This window comes from Penaeus vannamei, chromosome 2, assembly GCF_042767895.1.
Source record: "Penaeus vannamei isolate JL-2024 chromosome 2, ASM4276789v1, whole genome shotgun sequence".
Taxonomy (NCBI): domain Eukaryota; kingdom Metazoa; phylum Arthropoda; class Malacostraca; order Decapoda; family Penaeidae; genus Penaeus; species Penaeus vannamei.
Genome location: NC_091550.1, coordinates 22,421,915 through 22,434,414, shown reverse-complemented (window position 1 = coordinate 22,434,414; position 12,500 = coordinate 22,421,915). Strand labels below are relative to the sequence as shown.

General features: G+C 40.2%; 2 protein-coding genes across 8 annotated transcripts in view; one reads left to right on the top strand and one right to left on the bottom strand.

Moving 5' to 3' along the window:
- The window catches only part of LOC113820868 (gem-associated protein 8), an 11,218-nt gene extending 2,047 nt beyond the window's left edge, over positions 1-9,171 (bottom strand). The window contains exons 1-5 of one of the 4 annotated variants that reach the window (XM_027373250.2): positions 9,033-9,101; positions 8,543-8,673; positions 4,253-4,423; positions 3,649-4,038; positions 3,468-3,494 (exon numbers count right to left, since the gene is read on the bottom strand). In XM_027373250.2, coding sequence (XP_027229051.1) covers positions 3,468-3,494; positions 3,649-4,038; positions 4,253-4,423; positions 8,543-8,602 — 648 coding nt within the window. In that variant the 5' untranslated portion in view covers positions 8,603-8,673; positions 9,033-9,101. Of the gene's footprint in view, positions 1-3,467; positions 3,495-3,648; positions 4,039-4,252; positions 4,424-8,542; positions 8,689-9,032 lie in introns of all 4 variants that reach the window. The other 3 variants (XM_027373251.2, XM_027373253.2, XM_027373252.2) reach the window with 3 other exon arrangements.
- A 143-nt stretch (positions 9,172-9,314) lies between these two features.
- Positions 9,315-12,500, top strand: part of LOC113820862 (minichromosome maintenance domain-containing protein 2) — a 9,683-nt gene continuing 6,497 nt past the window's right edge. For 3 of the 4 annotated variants that reach the window (XR_011399133.1, XM_070131178.1, XM_070131192.1), the window contains exons 1-8: positions 9,466-9,729; positions 10,430-10,599; positions 10,758-11,083; positions 11,164-11,312; positions 11,507-11,629; positions 11,778-11,926; positions 12,032-12,185; positions 12,320-12,467. Coding sequence is in view for 3 of the 4 variants with exons in the window: in XM_070131178.1 (XP_069987279.1) it covers positions 9,719-9,729; positions 10,430-10,599; positions 10,758-11,083; positions 11,164-11,312; positions 11,507-11,629; positions 11,778-11,926; positions 12,032-12,185; positions 12,320-12,467 (1,230 nt within the window). In the remaining variant the exon portion in view is untranslated. Of the gene's footprint in view, positions 9,442-9,465; positions 9,730-10,429; positions 10,600-10,757; positions 11,084-11,163; positions 11,313-11,506; positions 11,630-11,777; positions 11,927-12,031; positions 12,186-12,319; positions 12,468-12,500 lie in introns of those variants that run through there. The other variant, XM_027373242.2, reaches the window with a different exon arrangement.

The following is a 12,500-nucleotide window of genomic DNA, read 5'->3' as shown; positions in this document are numbered from 1 at the left end:
TTAAGGAGATAACATCATCATCATCATCAAAGGGGGCTGATGCCGATGGGGGTACATAGCTGCATCCACCCTTCCCTTACAGCCACAGGCGTCCCTCATGATGAGTCGCGAGGCAGGCCCTTGGACCATCTCTAGTTCTTCACAACAGGTCTGGTAAAGCTACCCAAGCCACAATTTCTTAGGTCTTGCTATAGGCTTCCTCCACACAGGATTGTCTCAGTAAACTATTATGCAAGTAATAGTTACCATGCCAGTCTCACAGCATAGTCGTAGGTTGGAAACATTGTCCTGCCAAATGTACCCCATGATCCAGTGTAGGGACTTGTTACAAAAGGCATTGAGACATGACTCCAAGGCACTAGATAACATCCAGGTTTTGCTTCCAAAACTGCCAGTATCAAGGCCTTCAAAACACGTAAGTTAGTCCTTCTGCATAGGTACCAGCACCTCCACAAATACTCTTGTTGACTAAGTTCATGGTTCCTGCTGCCAAACCAATCTGTCTACTGACTTCCTGGTCTGACAGCCCAGAGACATTTATTGCACTACCAAAGAATGTAAAGCTCTCAACACCATCAACACATTTCCCCTGAACAGGATCTCCTTGCATGCCCCCAAAATCCTGGATTGTTTTGGTCCAGGACACCTGTGAGCCCAGGGCTTCGCCTCATTGCTGAATGCATCAAGAGCCGCCACCAGAGATTCCAGAGACTCAGATAGAATCACAACATCATCAGCAAAGTCAAGGTCCATGACCTTGATATTGCCCAGTGTTGCTTCACACTGACTTTGGATAGTAGCTCTGCCCATTATCCAGTTCATGTAAGTGTTGAAAAGTGTTGGGCAAGGACACAGCCTTGCCTCACTCCTGACTCAACTGGGAAGCTCTACAGGCCCCCACTACACCTTACAGCACTTTCAGTACCAGTATATACGCTTGCTATTAAACCAATAATCCAAGTCAGAATTCCCCTAAGTCTCAGGATCTCCCATAACAATTCATGATGCACCGAATCAAACGCCTTCTTGAGGTCAATGAAGGCTGCAAGCAGCCAACAACTGAACGCACAACATTCTACAATGACTTGAAGCACTAGGGTGGACTTGTCACTATTGTGGACTTGCCAGGAGTGAATCCAGATTGCTCCAGTCTTTGGTGCCTTAGTAGGTGTTTGTGGATCCATTTCAGAAGAATGTGGGCAAAAACCTTGCCAGGTATATTGAGCAATGTGATGCCATGGAAGTTGCTAAAGTCCCAACAATCCTCCTTTCCCTTCCAGAGAAGGATAATCATGCCCCTCAACACGTCAGGGGGAATGCAACAGAACTGCCAGATGGCAGCCAGGACAGTATGCAAGCCCTGTGCCATAGGCTCACCCCCAGCCTTTAGCAGTTCAGCAGGGATATTGTATATGCCTGCAGCTTTCCCATCCTTCAGATAAGATAACAAACCATCTTCATGTCTCTATTTTCTTTCTTTCTTTCTTTCTTTCTTTCTTTCTTTCTTTCTTTCTTTCTTTCTTTCTTTCTTTCTTTCTTTCTTTCTTTCTTTCTTTCTTTCTTCTTCTTCTTCTTCTTCTTCTTCTTCTTCTTCTTCTTCTTCTTCTTCTTTGCTTATGAAAGTCTTTCTTCCCTTCCTCATGCCATTCCTCCTTTTCCTTACCCTTTGCTGTCTTGGCAGCTAATATTCCTTTGTGTATGGGTGTCATGTGTATCTTCTGTATGATGACTTTTTTTTCATGATGCATGGAGTAGGACATAAATGATTGTGGGAAAATGGCATATATAGAACAATGGTGGCACCATGTACTCCATGTCTAACCAGATGATTGTTATCATACATGTTTAGGCTGTGTGACAGCAAGAGCACTTGGGGGATGTGAGAGAAGTCCTCAATAACTAATATGACATATGAAGAAAAGCTTGTTGTTTTTTACTCCTTCAGTCAATTATTCTTTTGCATAGCACTTTCCCACAAGCCATCCACGCATCCCTATCAATGTCTTATGGAAAAAAAAGAAAAAAGAAATAGAAGACATGAACTACTACAAAGCTCAAAGATGTTGGTAACTGGTAACATGGCAAGAGAAGGGGGAGGACAGAAGAGGCAAAAAAAGGGAGACACTGGTACATTAAGACTAAATAAATGGATTCTGGATACTCAAAGCAACATGTTTCCTCATCACATAAAAAGATATGTAAATAACATTTCTTTATTATGATCCAGTTTTTTTATTTTCAAAATCCCTTATTTTTTTTTAATATGTGGCTGTACACTTCTCCCCCAGATGTTGATTTAAAATATCAAGCAGTTCTCCTTGGAATGTCATAAAAATATGCCAAGAAAATACTACTAAAGACAAACTCAATAAGAAAATAAAACCTAAGGCATAAATACTTGCAGTAATCACTATACCATACCCATGACTCAAGAAATGGGGACCTAAATGAGCCACTATTACTCTTTATAAAATTTCTTCAGGGAATTTCCTTCAAAAACTGATCACTAGCTTTTGAAAGACAGAAATTCAAGCTTGAATAACGGGCACAAACAATTACACTTTTTGGAACTGAAACCCAAGACAGAAATAAATATCTCCACCATACATCTCTTCTCCTCTGTATTTACTAAGTACATGTCTATACTGAATATTAAACAATACAGTACAGAAACATGTACACTGTATGAGACAAAGCAATTGTAATTAGTGTGATTTATAAACATCTTATCTCCCTATAAGATTTCATAACTGAAGTTAATACCATAAACATCTTATCTCCCTATAAGATTTCATAACTGAAGTTAATACCATAATACAAATAACTATTTATCCCCTTTCCTATAGTCTTGTTTCTATTCCATTCCAAAAATTACTTAATGATTAGATAAAATTATAGTAGCACCTCATAAAATAAGCAAAACATTTCCTACCTTAAAACTCCAATAGGAAAAATAGGATGGTGAACAGAAAGTCACTGATATGAGAGAGGACAGAGAGGAGAGGAGATAGATGGCGAAATACAGAAGGAAAAGAGAAAAAAGGAGTAGACAGAAAAGAGGAGAGAGAGGAGAGAGTGAGAGTGCACATAGTCCACTTGAATACAAGTATTTCAACTCATATCATTGTAATTTGAATCTATATAATATAGATAGACATTTCTTTGTGACTTAAGCCATGATGTAGTTTTCAGGAAATATTCTTTATATTTACCAAACTTTAAGCCTTGTGTGTGTGTTTGCTAATTCATTTTTATTGAGAGAGAGGCAAACTATACGATTTCCTTAAATTGTGGGTTGTCAAAAAAATTGAAAGGCTGGCTGGGAGATAAAAAAAACTTTCAACAAAATTCCAATACAGGATGTAAGGAAGCCAGGATACTATATATGGTTGCTTTAGTACCATAAAACAATTAAAACAAAGCATATTTGAAACAATCCCACATTCCACAGGATATTATTGACTTACTTGTTTACCCAGTATTCTTAAAGATTCCTGTAAGAAAAAAGGAGTTATTCACCTGAGTAAATTCCCCTATTCCTAAATGTTATTTCCAATACTATCTACATCTGGTGAATAAATACATCATCATGTATCACTTTCCTTACACATGGAAAACCCATAAAAAAAATTATATAGAAAGGGCTACCTTTGGTTTGGAATCTTTTTCACTCTCCTCCGACTGCTTCTCCTCATCCAAAGCCTTTTTCACTTTACGGATTTTCCACTCAACACGGTGCTGCTCACTCTGCTGAAGGAATTCTAAGAAGTCTTCACTAACTTCCATGTTTTCCTCCTCATCCTGCAAATGCATTCCTTGGCTCATCTGCGACTGCAGAGCTTCACTGTCACTCACTATTCCTTGACTGTCCTGAACGGCTTGAGTTCTGTGCTGCCTGTTCCTTTTCTTCCTTTTTCTCTTCTTGCGGTTTCGGCTTGACCTTGAAATGTCGGTCAGACTTTTACTAGATGAAGATTTTCTTGAAAGTCTTGAAAATTCATTGTTCTTTGGGAAATTTTCATACGATTGTTCTTTCAGCTGAAATGAAATAAGAGTAACGAATGAATAAATAAATTAACAGATTACATTCTAAAATTTGGTGCTGTCACCTCTGGAACCAAAATCTCAAATAATTGGTTAACCAAATACTGGAGTTTGATACTAAGCACTGTAAAACATCATATGCACCATACGACTTTTAATCATCAAAATCATTCAAAACAGCACCACAGTATAGCAGAGATCTACCAACCATTCCACAGAGGGATGCATTTGTATGTGATGCAATATGTCTAGCTCTTACTACTGCATCTTTGTGTGCTGTCATCATCATGGTGTTGTAATGATGCCAAAACCTTGCATAACGTACGTCATAATACCAAGGATCTTCACCTGTCTTCTCAACTTGACTATCACTGTACATCTGAAATATAATCTATGTTTAGATTACCATCAATAAAAAATCACCACCTTTTTAAGCCAGTAATCAATACCTAAAAGAATAAAATCAGCACTGATGTATCTGTTTAACTTATGGCTCATCTGTTGCAACTTTACCAGAAACTGGCAATAAGACTAACATTGAGATATAATTAAGTCAAAGCTATTACTTTCCATTTAGTGTTTACAAGCATAAATGCACAAAGAAAGAAAGAAATAAAAAAAGAAAAATAAAAAAAATCAAATCTAAATTCATCTCATTTATCTATGCACTTTTTTTCTTTCTTTCTTTTTTTTTTCATATTTTCATCTATCCTTTTTTTTCATCATAATCTCTTGGGAGGGTAATGAGAAATGAGCCTAATGGTGCACTAACATATATCTTTTATAACAAACAATAAAGTGTATGCACTCTTGGGATGGAGACATTATGTCGTAGATTTTGATGTGCAGAGACAATATTCTGAAGAGCCTGTACATGTAATATACAATCTGTTATCTAACTGTAAATATATAATTTAAATGTTTAAAAGAAGAGCATCATTAAAATAAATATAATATTTAACATATCCATTTTTAATAAAAAATGTGAGCTCAAATATATAGCTTTCAAAATTCATGCCTATAAAAGACTTGTTTTTGTGTTTGCACCAAAATTATATGAAACAAACAATATTCTTCAGCACTAGTATCTTGTAGCATACAGCCTGAAATTCAGTTATATTAACTGAGATCTGCCTTAGTTTGGTGGCATTAATATCTGGAATCAGAATCTGCTCAATAAACAGTTTATCATAAACCAATATACTAATACCTTGTACATAAATCAAAGATTTCAGGCTTAGATGGTGACACAAAAGTTATACTCATAAAATATAGCTTCTCTGTTGGCTTCAAATTTACAGGTCAATTAACCCCTTGGATCCGGTTGATGTGACCATGGAAAAATTTGGCTAAAGGGCCAGGTGAAGTGAACATGATGTCATGTAAAAATTTGGCTTAGGTGAAGGAAACATGCTGAAGGCTGCAGTGACGGGGAATGACTCGCCATGAGTGCACAAAGCTCTTGTAGGCTGACCAGACTCAGTGGGCATTTAGGAAGGGGCTCTTGCATTATTCTTATCAATGAGTGTGGAATGCACCATCTGTAAGCCATGACCAGAAGAGTGCCAGCTCCAGGAAGGACATTATTGCCATGCTCAAAATCACGTTCCTGTTCACCATGACCAACAAAACACGCTGTATAGCAGAAAAATAATATTAAGAAAAAATAAAAAGATGACACAAATAACATAATGTTAGTTATTATCATTATTATTGCACTAAGTTATGGACTACCTAGAAAGAGGATATGGAAAACGTTTTATCACCATCAGGATACAACTTATCAAATGATAAATACAACCATGCAGAAAAAGAAAAAATGACGCTGTAAAGAGGAAGCAAGGAGTCTTGACTTTGTACAAGAGTGTTTGTGTGCACCCGGCCAACAAGCCACACACACACCTAATACCCTGATTTTGGGCCACGTGTAGGCAATGAGGCACATGGATTCAATGGGTTAATTAAATTTTTTTTTTCTGTCTCTACTCATTTCATCATGCAAAAAATCGACTGGAAATAACTTGTTGATTCTTTTGCATAATATAGAGCATGGAATTGCACTTTGTCTCATATAATTTTGATCTTGCACCCCCATAAGAGGAGGGGATGCCCACAGAGTATTTAAAAAAAAAAAAAAAAAAAAAAAAAAAAAAAAAAAAAAAAAAAAAATCCCCCTCTTCTTCGGTACATCACCACTCCCACAGTTTTTTTTTTTTTGGAAGAATCCACAAAAAATTCATGTGTTAGATCTATCCCAACCAGAGGCCGTGTAAATGACCGATTTTTGAATTTCCTTTTTTGGGGGGGCGGAGACTGGTTGACATATACTATTTTTAGTCTGTTTTTTTTGTTTTTTTTTTAGCATTAAGAAAGTCTAACAGAAATATTTCAATTCTTACTTATATGCCTATTTTCAAACATTAGTGCTTTGTACTCCATATACATACAGATCTTTGTAAGCTACAACATATTACATGGGAGTCTCCATGGAAGCATATTTCATTTGTATAAGGACACAAAACACATTTTTTTACATATGTTTCCCAAAATATTTTGTCATAAATCACTGATATAATCTTTTTGATATTGGTATAAAAGTGTTCTTTGAACACTCAAGAACTCATATCTATGCACAATGTCATAATCAAATGCCATTTGCATGATTGCAACAAGCAAATGTCCACATAGGTGCACCTGGGCACTCATTAGTGGTGGTAGTATTTAACAGGTCTGCCCGCGAACTACCCTCAGCTGGGCTTTAATACTTGTTTGGTAGTTTCCTCATCCATGTACCTATACTATATGCTAGATAACTCAATTTGATTCCCTTCTGGGACGGTCCCCTTAATAGGGTTTTACTGGTACCAATATGAAAATTTTAAATATTAGTTACCAAGAGAGACACAAATAGATTGAGGGAAATGGATACTACCACCTTAAAGAGCAAAAGGAATACAGTCATAAACGACACTGCTACAGTTGCAGTGGCCTCATATTTACCGCGAAATTATGAAAATATTTGCTGCATATCACGGCTCAGATCCTAAATCCACAACACCCTTACACCGTCTGGTGTTTTTTTTCCCAAAATCAGCTGATTTGCCAATTTCGTACAATGGATTCCCAAGGAGTTTCAGGGCCTCTAAATCTCCCCTAAAATTTTTGAGGGCACCCTCCTTTCTTAGGTGGTAGCAGCCACTTTCAAAATTATGATTTTCACCTTACCTTAGCAGTTATGATGTAACAATAAGATATAATAAAAAAAAAAAAAAATTATATCAAGAAAGCTTATAATATATTTCATAAAATGACTACCCTTAACTTTTTTTTGGAATAATCTGTAAAATTTGGGAAGCATTAAACTTAAAAACAAAGAATTTTTGTACACAAATCTATAAGAATAAAATACTGCTCATATAGAGTATTTAATTTTCTTTCTGTTTGGATCATATTTCGTCAGTTTCATCCTTGAACAAAATGTTTTGAACATACTCCCCTACCCCAAAATGGGAGTAAATTTGCCTAATTATCCAGATTACCACCAAAATTTAGTAGAATATAAGCTAGGCTAAGACACACCTCTCGTAAAAAATTCATGAAAATCTGTGGTAATTTTCTATATTACCTTCGCCTCTCCGATATCGACGATTTTGGTATCGTTGGTTTCCTCTCACTCTGTACAATCTGAATATGTAGGTTTTATTGCGCGGAAACCCTCCGTTAGCGGCAAACTTGGCCCCGATAGCAGGGGCGATGATGTCGGAGCGGCGGACGTGATATAGAAAATTACCCTAATAATATAACCCACAGTGAAAATAACCATGGTTATTCACATGACTTTCCACTGCGACCCCCCCTGAGTGGCGGCTGCCGCCCCCAACCCCCACTGAGGACACAAAATATCCCCCACGTATTCACGGCAGGATAGAGCGCACACGAACAAGATGCATCGAAAAAAGCGCAAAACCCACTGACCCCACGAGGGCGGGTCACCGCTGCTCTTCTGTTCGTGGTATACCTTGTTCATCCTGGTTATACTACAATCGTATCTGTATACAATGTTGACTATGTCAAGGTTAGTATGCTGATTGAATGGGAATGTTATGAGGTAAATGTAATACGTCCGCCGCTCCGAGATCGCCGATAACTGTGTAACGCTCTAGCCTGACGGGTATACGTGGTGGAGGTTTTGTTTCCACGGCGGGGGTTGGGGGGCAACAGCCCCCCCAGGGGGAGTAGCAGGGGGCACAGCCCCCTGCAATGGAAAGTCATGTGAATAACCATGGTTATTTTCACTGTGGGTTATGTTACTAGTGTTATTTAACCCAGCTTTTTCCCTGGAACCTTTCATGCCCTCCCCTGTTATCAGGGCCAAGTTTGTCCGCGCAATAAAAGCTATATATTTGCAGAGTGGACAGTGAGAGGAATCCAACGATACCAAAATCGTCGATATCTGAGAGGCGAAGGTAATATAGAAAATTACCAAATCTGTCCATACCTTTTTGAGTGAAAAAAACAAAAAATTACGTAATATCATGTTCCATTTCATATACGCCATTCCATTTCGCGAAAAGGAGTTCCATTACGTGTTTTCCCTACAGCGCATGGCCCCTTCTATCATTTTCCAGTCTGCAAGTGTGATATCTGTTGTAAAACCCCAATAGCACAATAATAAAGGAAAATAATGGATGATTATATCATATAAAACTATTTCATATACCATTTATCCAAATGTAAAAATGATGAGGCTCAAAATTCCAATATTTGTATATATTACATGTCTACATAAAATATTCACAAAAAAACTAGGTAATAATAGAAAAATGTGCTTCGATCTTGCACTAGATAAAAGGTCGTAGTACACCATTTCCATGGTATGCACTACCATGATGCTTAGTTCGGCTGTCATGCTCTATTTCTGTTATGGAAAGGGTGATAATTTAATAGTGATGTAATAATTAAAGTGTGAATGATATAGTAAGACCCACCTTAAAAATATATTAATTCTAAATGGTGAGTAAATGTGCGAATGTTTGCATCTCCTCAAATGTAAACAATCAGGGTAACGACATTAAATTTATTTCTGTGGAATAGCTTTGAAATGATATATGAATAAGAAAAATGATTTATAATAACAGGCGATTAATTAACATATCATATCAACAGGAGATCTAAAGTGAAGAAGGATAACTAAACTACAAAATCGAAGAGATCATCAAATATGTTACCAGATTTCCTTAGATTTAAGCACTAGTTTTTTCAGATGGCAATTTTTAGTGACACAACATTTTTGCAAAACAAATAAAGAAGAGTATATGCAGCCGTCAAAATGAGAACTTTGTTAGGCTCGCACTGCCTCGGCGCCAAAAGCAAATAGAAACGATCCGGAAAAAACAAGTACTGTTGTTTTTACTTTTTGTTTGGCTGTAATTATCTATTTCAAAACATTACGATGAATTACACAAATATGTTAAGATAGCTAGTATAAGGAAAACAAATGGAATATTTTGATGAAACAATCTTTTTATTAGTTAACCTTGTATATTTAAGCAATTCAAGCTTCAATCAGTGTTCATTCATGCCTATTTATCACGCTGAGATTCCTAAACTCTACCAGAAGCAAGACTCGTTGCATATTTAAAAGCTCTCTAAGCTAAACTTGAACAATTCAACAATGACATACAGGTAAATGGTAATTCATCAACGAAGGATCCTTTTTCTCTCTAAAAGCTAAACTTTTTCCATCCACGGGCAGCTCCATTATCAAAGTCTCGAGCTCTAAAGGCTTGATATGGCCCCCTCTGCCCTCAGACTCCGTTAATTTTCCCTGAATATCAGTGGCGTGTTGAGCATATTGGGTAATTAACGTACTTTGTGTTTGGTATGCCGAGTGAAAAGAAAAAAACTCCCGCTCACCGTTTTTGTTTTCAGTAAATGAACTGTGAGTGTATGTGTTTGGTGTGTGTGTGTGTGTGTGTTTATGTGTGTGTGTGTGTGTGTGTGTGTGTGTGTGTGTGTGTGTGTGTGAGAGAGAGAGAGAGAGAGAGAGAGAGAGAGAGAGAGAGAGAGAGAGAGAGAGAGAGAGAGAGAGAGAGAGAGGTGAGAGGGAGTAAGAAAAAGAGAAAGAAAGAGAGAGGAAGAGAAAGAGAAAGAAAGAGAGAGGGATGGGGGGGGGGAGAGGAAGAGAGAGAGAGAGAAGGGGGGGAAGAGAGAGAGGGCGGATAAGGAGATGGAGAGGGAGAGAAAGATAGGGGGGGGGGAGAAAGAGAGACAGAGAGAGAGGGGGGAGGGAAAGAGAGACAGAGAGAGTAGAGATAGTGAGGTGTTATTTTAAACTCATATTCTCTTTATAAAACCCGAATTGTTCTTTCTGTTTCGCACTCAGAATGGAGGCGGAAAAAGCTCTCCAAGCATCAGTGGTCCGTTATTTACATCAGTCTGGGGGCATGGACCGCCTGAGGGCCGCTCTGGTGGCCCGGGCCGCGCTCTCCCCCGTGCCGAAGATCCTCAAAGTGCCGGTCCTTGTGAATCTCATGGACGTGCGGGAGGCGGACGGTGAGCCGATGGGGTTCTGGTCCTCGTCTTTGCTTACAGTGCATTGAGGATTTGATGAGTGATTTTATATTCATTGCGATTGTCATTTTGTGCTAATTACTGTTGCCTCTCGTCAAAAAGCGATTTTGATGACGAATACTGAAAGCGTGATGTTGCAGAGTGTCTGGCGGAAATGGTGATGACAGAGCCTATGCAAGCCCAGCAGCTGTTCCACAACGTGCTGTACGTGGCAGCCTTGTCCACCTTGTCGGCCCTCCGCCCGTGCATCACCTCGGGGGACGACCACTGCCCGCCGGTAGCCGCGACCGCCCTGCCAACCCTCAACGACCAGGTGTCGCTCTATCCACAGGAGGAGAAGAGTAAAGCCGACAAAGATGAGGAAATTGAATCGGTGGATTTTGATCTGTCGCTCCAGTGTCTGTCGCCTGAAGGGTCTCCAGAGTCCTCTGTGGCTGACGAGACGGAGACCCTCACCGCGGCACAGGTAAAGGGCGCTTTTATTTCCTTTTTTGTGAAAAATCCGCTCCTTATTCCATGTCAATCAACACATATTTCCCGCCACAGATTTACGCCCCGCTGCGCGTGAGCGGGATTCCTTGGGTCAAGGAGTGGATGGTTAGTAGCGTGCGGGATCTGCCTCTGCATCTGAAGGAGCCAATCCTTGCTTTGCTGGCCGGAAGGATTTTGGCCGTATCCTTACCGCAGCCCTACACGTGAGTTACTGAGGGCAGTTTATTGCGCATGTGTGGGTTCAGGTAAATGTGTACACGTTTCTGTCTATCAGTAGCCACACATGCGCCACACAAATTCTCCCCCCCTCCTCTCTCTCTACGCACACACACATTATATCTGTTAGTGTGTATGGGTTGTAAGAAAATAAGATTCGGCACTGCTGCAACTCCCGCAGAGTCTGGGCGAGGTATGTCTGCAGCAACCCAGGCTGTGCGGGTACAGTGAAGGACCTCCACGTGAGAGTCTTCAGTGTCGGCCACGACGAGGCGGACACAGTGTATCATCATCGACTCTGCAGGTTAGTGACACATTTTGAATTTCGTATAACTTAGATTCTTGTGCATTCTGCTGCCAGCTACCAGATCTGCCACACACTTTTCACTTATTTGCAAAGAGAATACTTTGCACTGCACAGTCGTCATTCTTCTGGTTTGCCTCCTTGGCAGGGTGTGCGGCTTCCACTTGGAGGAGGACCCTTCCTCGAGGGAGCTCAGCGAGAAGGCGCAGGTGGTGCTCGTGCCGGCCGAAGGCTCGAGCCTCACGAAGCCGCAGGCAGAGCACGCCAGGTTCCAGACGCTTACTCTCGTCCTCAGGGGTGTGTACAGGGGATGTTGTACGAAAGCACAGATACGCCAAAACTGATAGGCGGACCAAGAATTAGACAGAGAAATAGATAATTTACGCCTCCATCCCCATGCAGATGAGATGCTGCAGAGCGTGGAGCCAGGCCAGCGCCTCGAGGCCACGGTAATGATGGTGCCGAGGGCGTTCCCGGCGCTGCCGACGCTGGAGGCCGTGGTCGTCCATCCGCCTCGACCCCTCCGGCCGCATTCCACGCTTCCGTCTTTTTTTAGGTTCCAACATATATTCCTAAGCTTTTATTTCTCTGTTTGTTACTGGGTCCATTTTTCTACATTGATTTCTGTCAGTGAGCTTGATACATGATTAGTGTAATTCTAGCCAGGATATAATCCCCCTTTATCAACAGACGCCTGGTAGAAGACCGGCAGTCATCGCCATGGTCACTGGTGGTGACCCTGGCATACATGTTCGCATCCACGGTGACACCCGCGGGCACCTTCCACACCTTCAAGTTGGCTCTCCTTCTCTCCCTCGCCTCTTGCTCGTCGTCGAAGGTCTCTTGTTACATGTCGATACATATTTTGTGC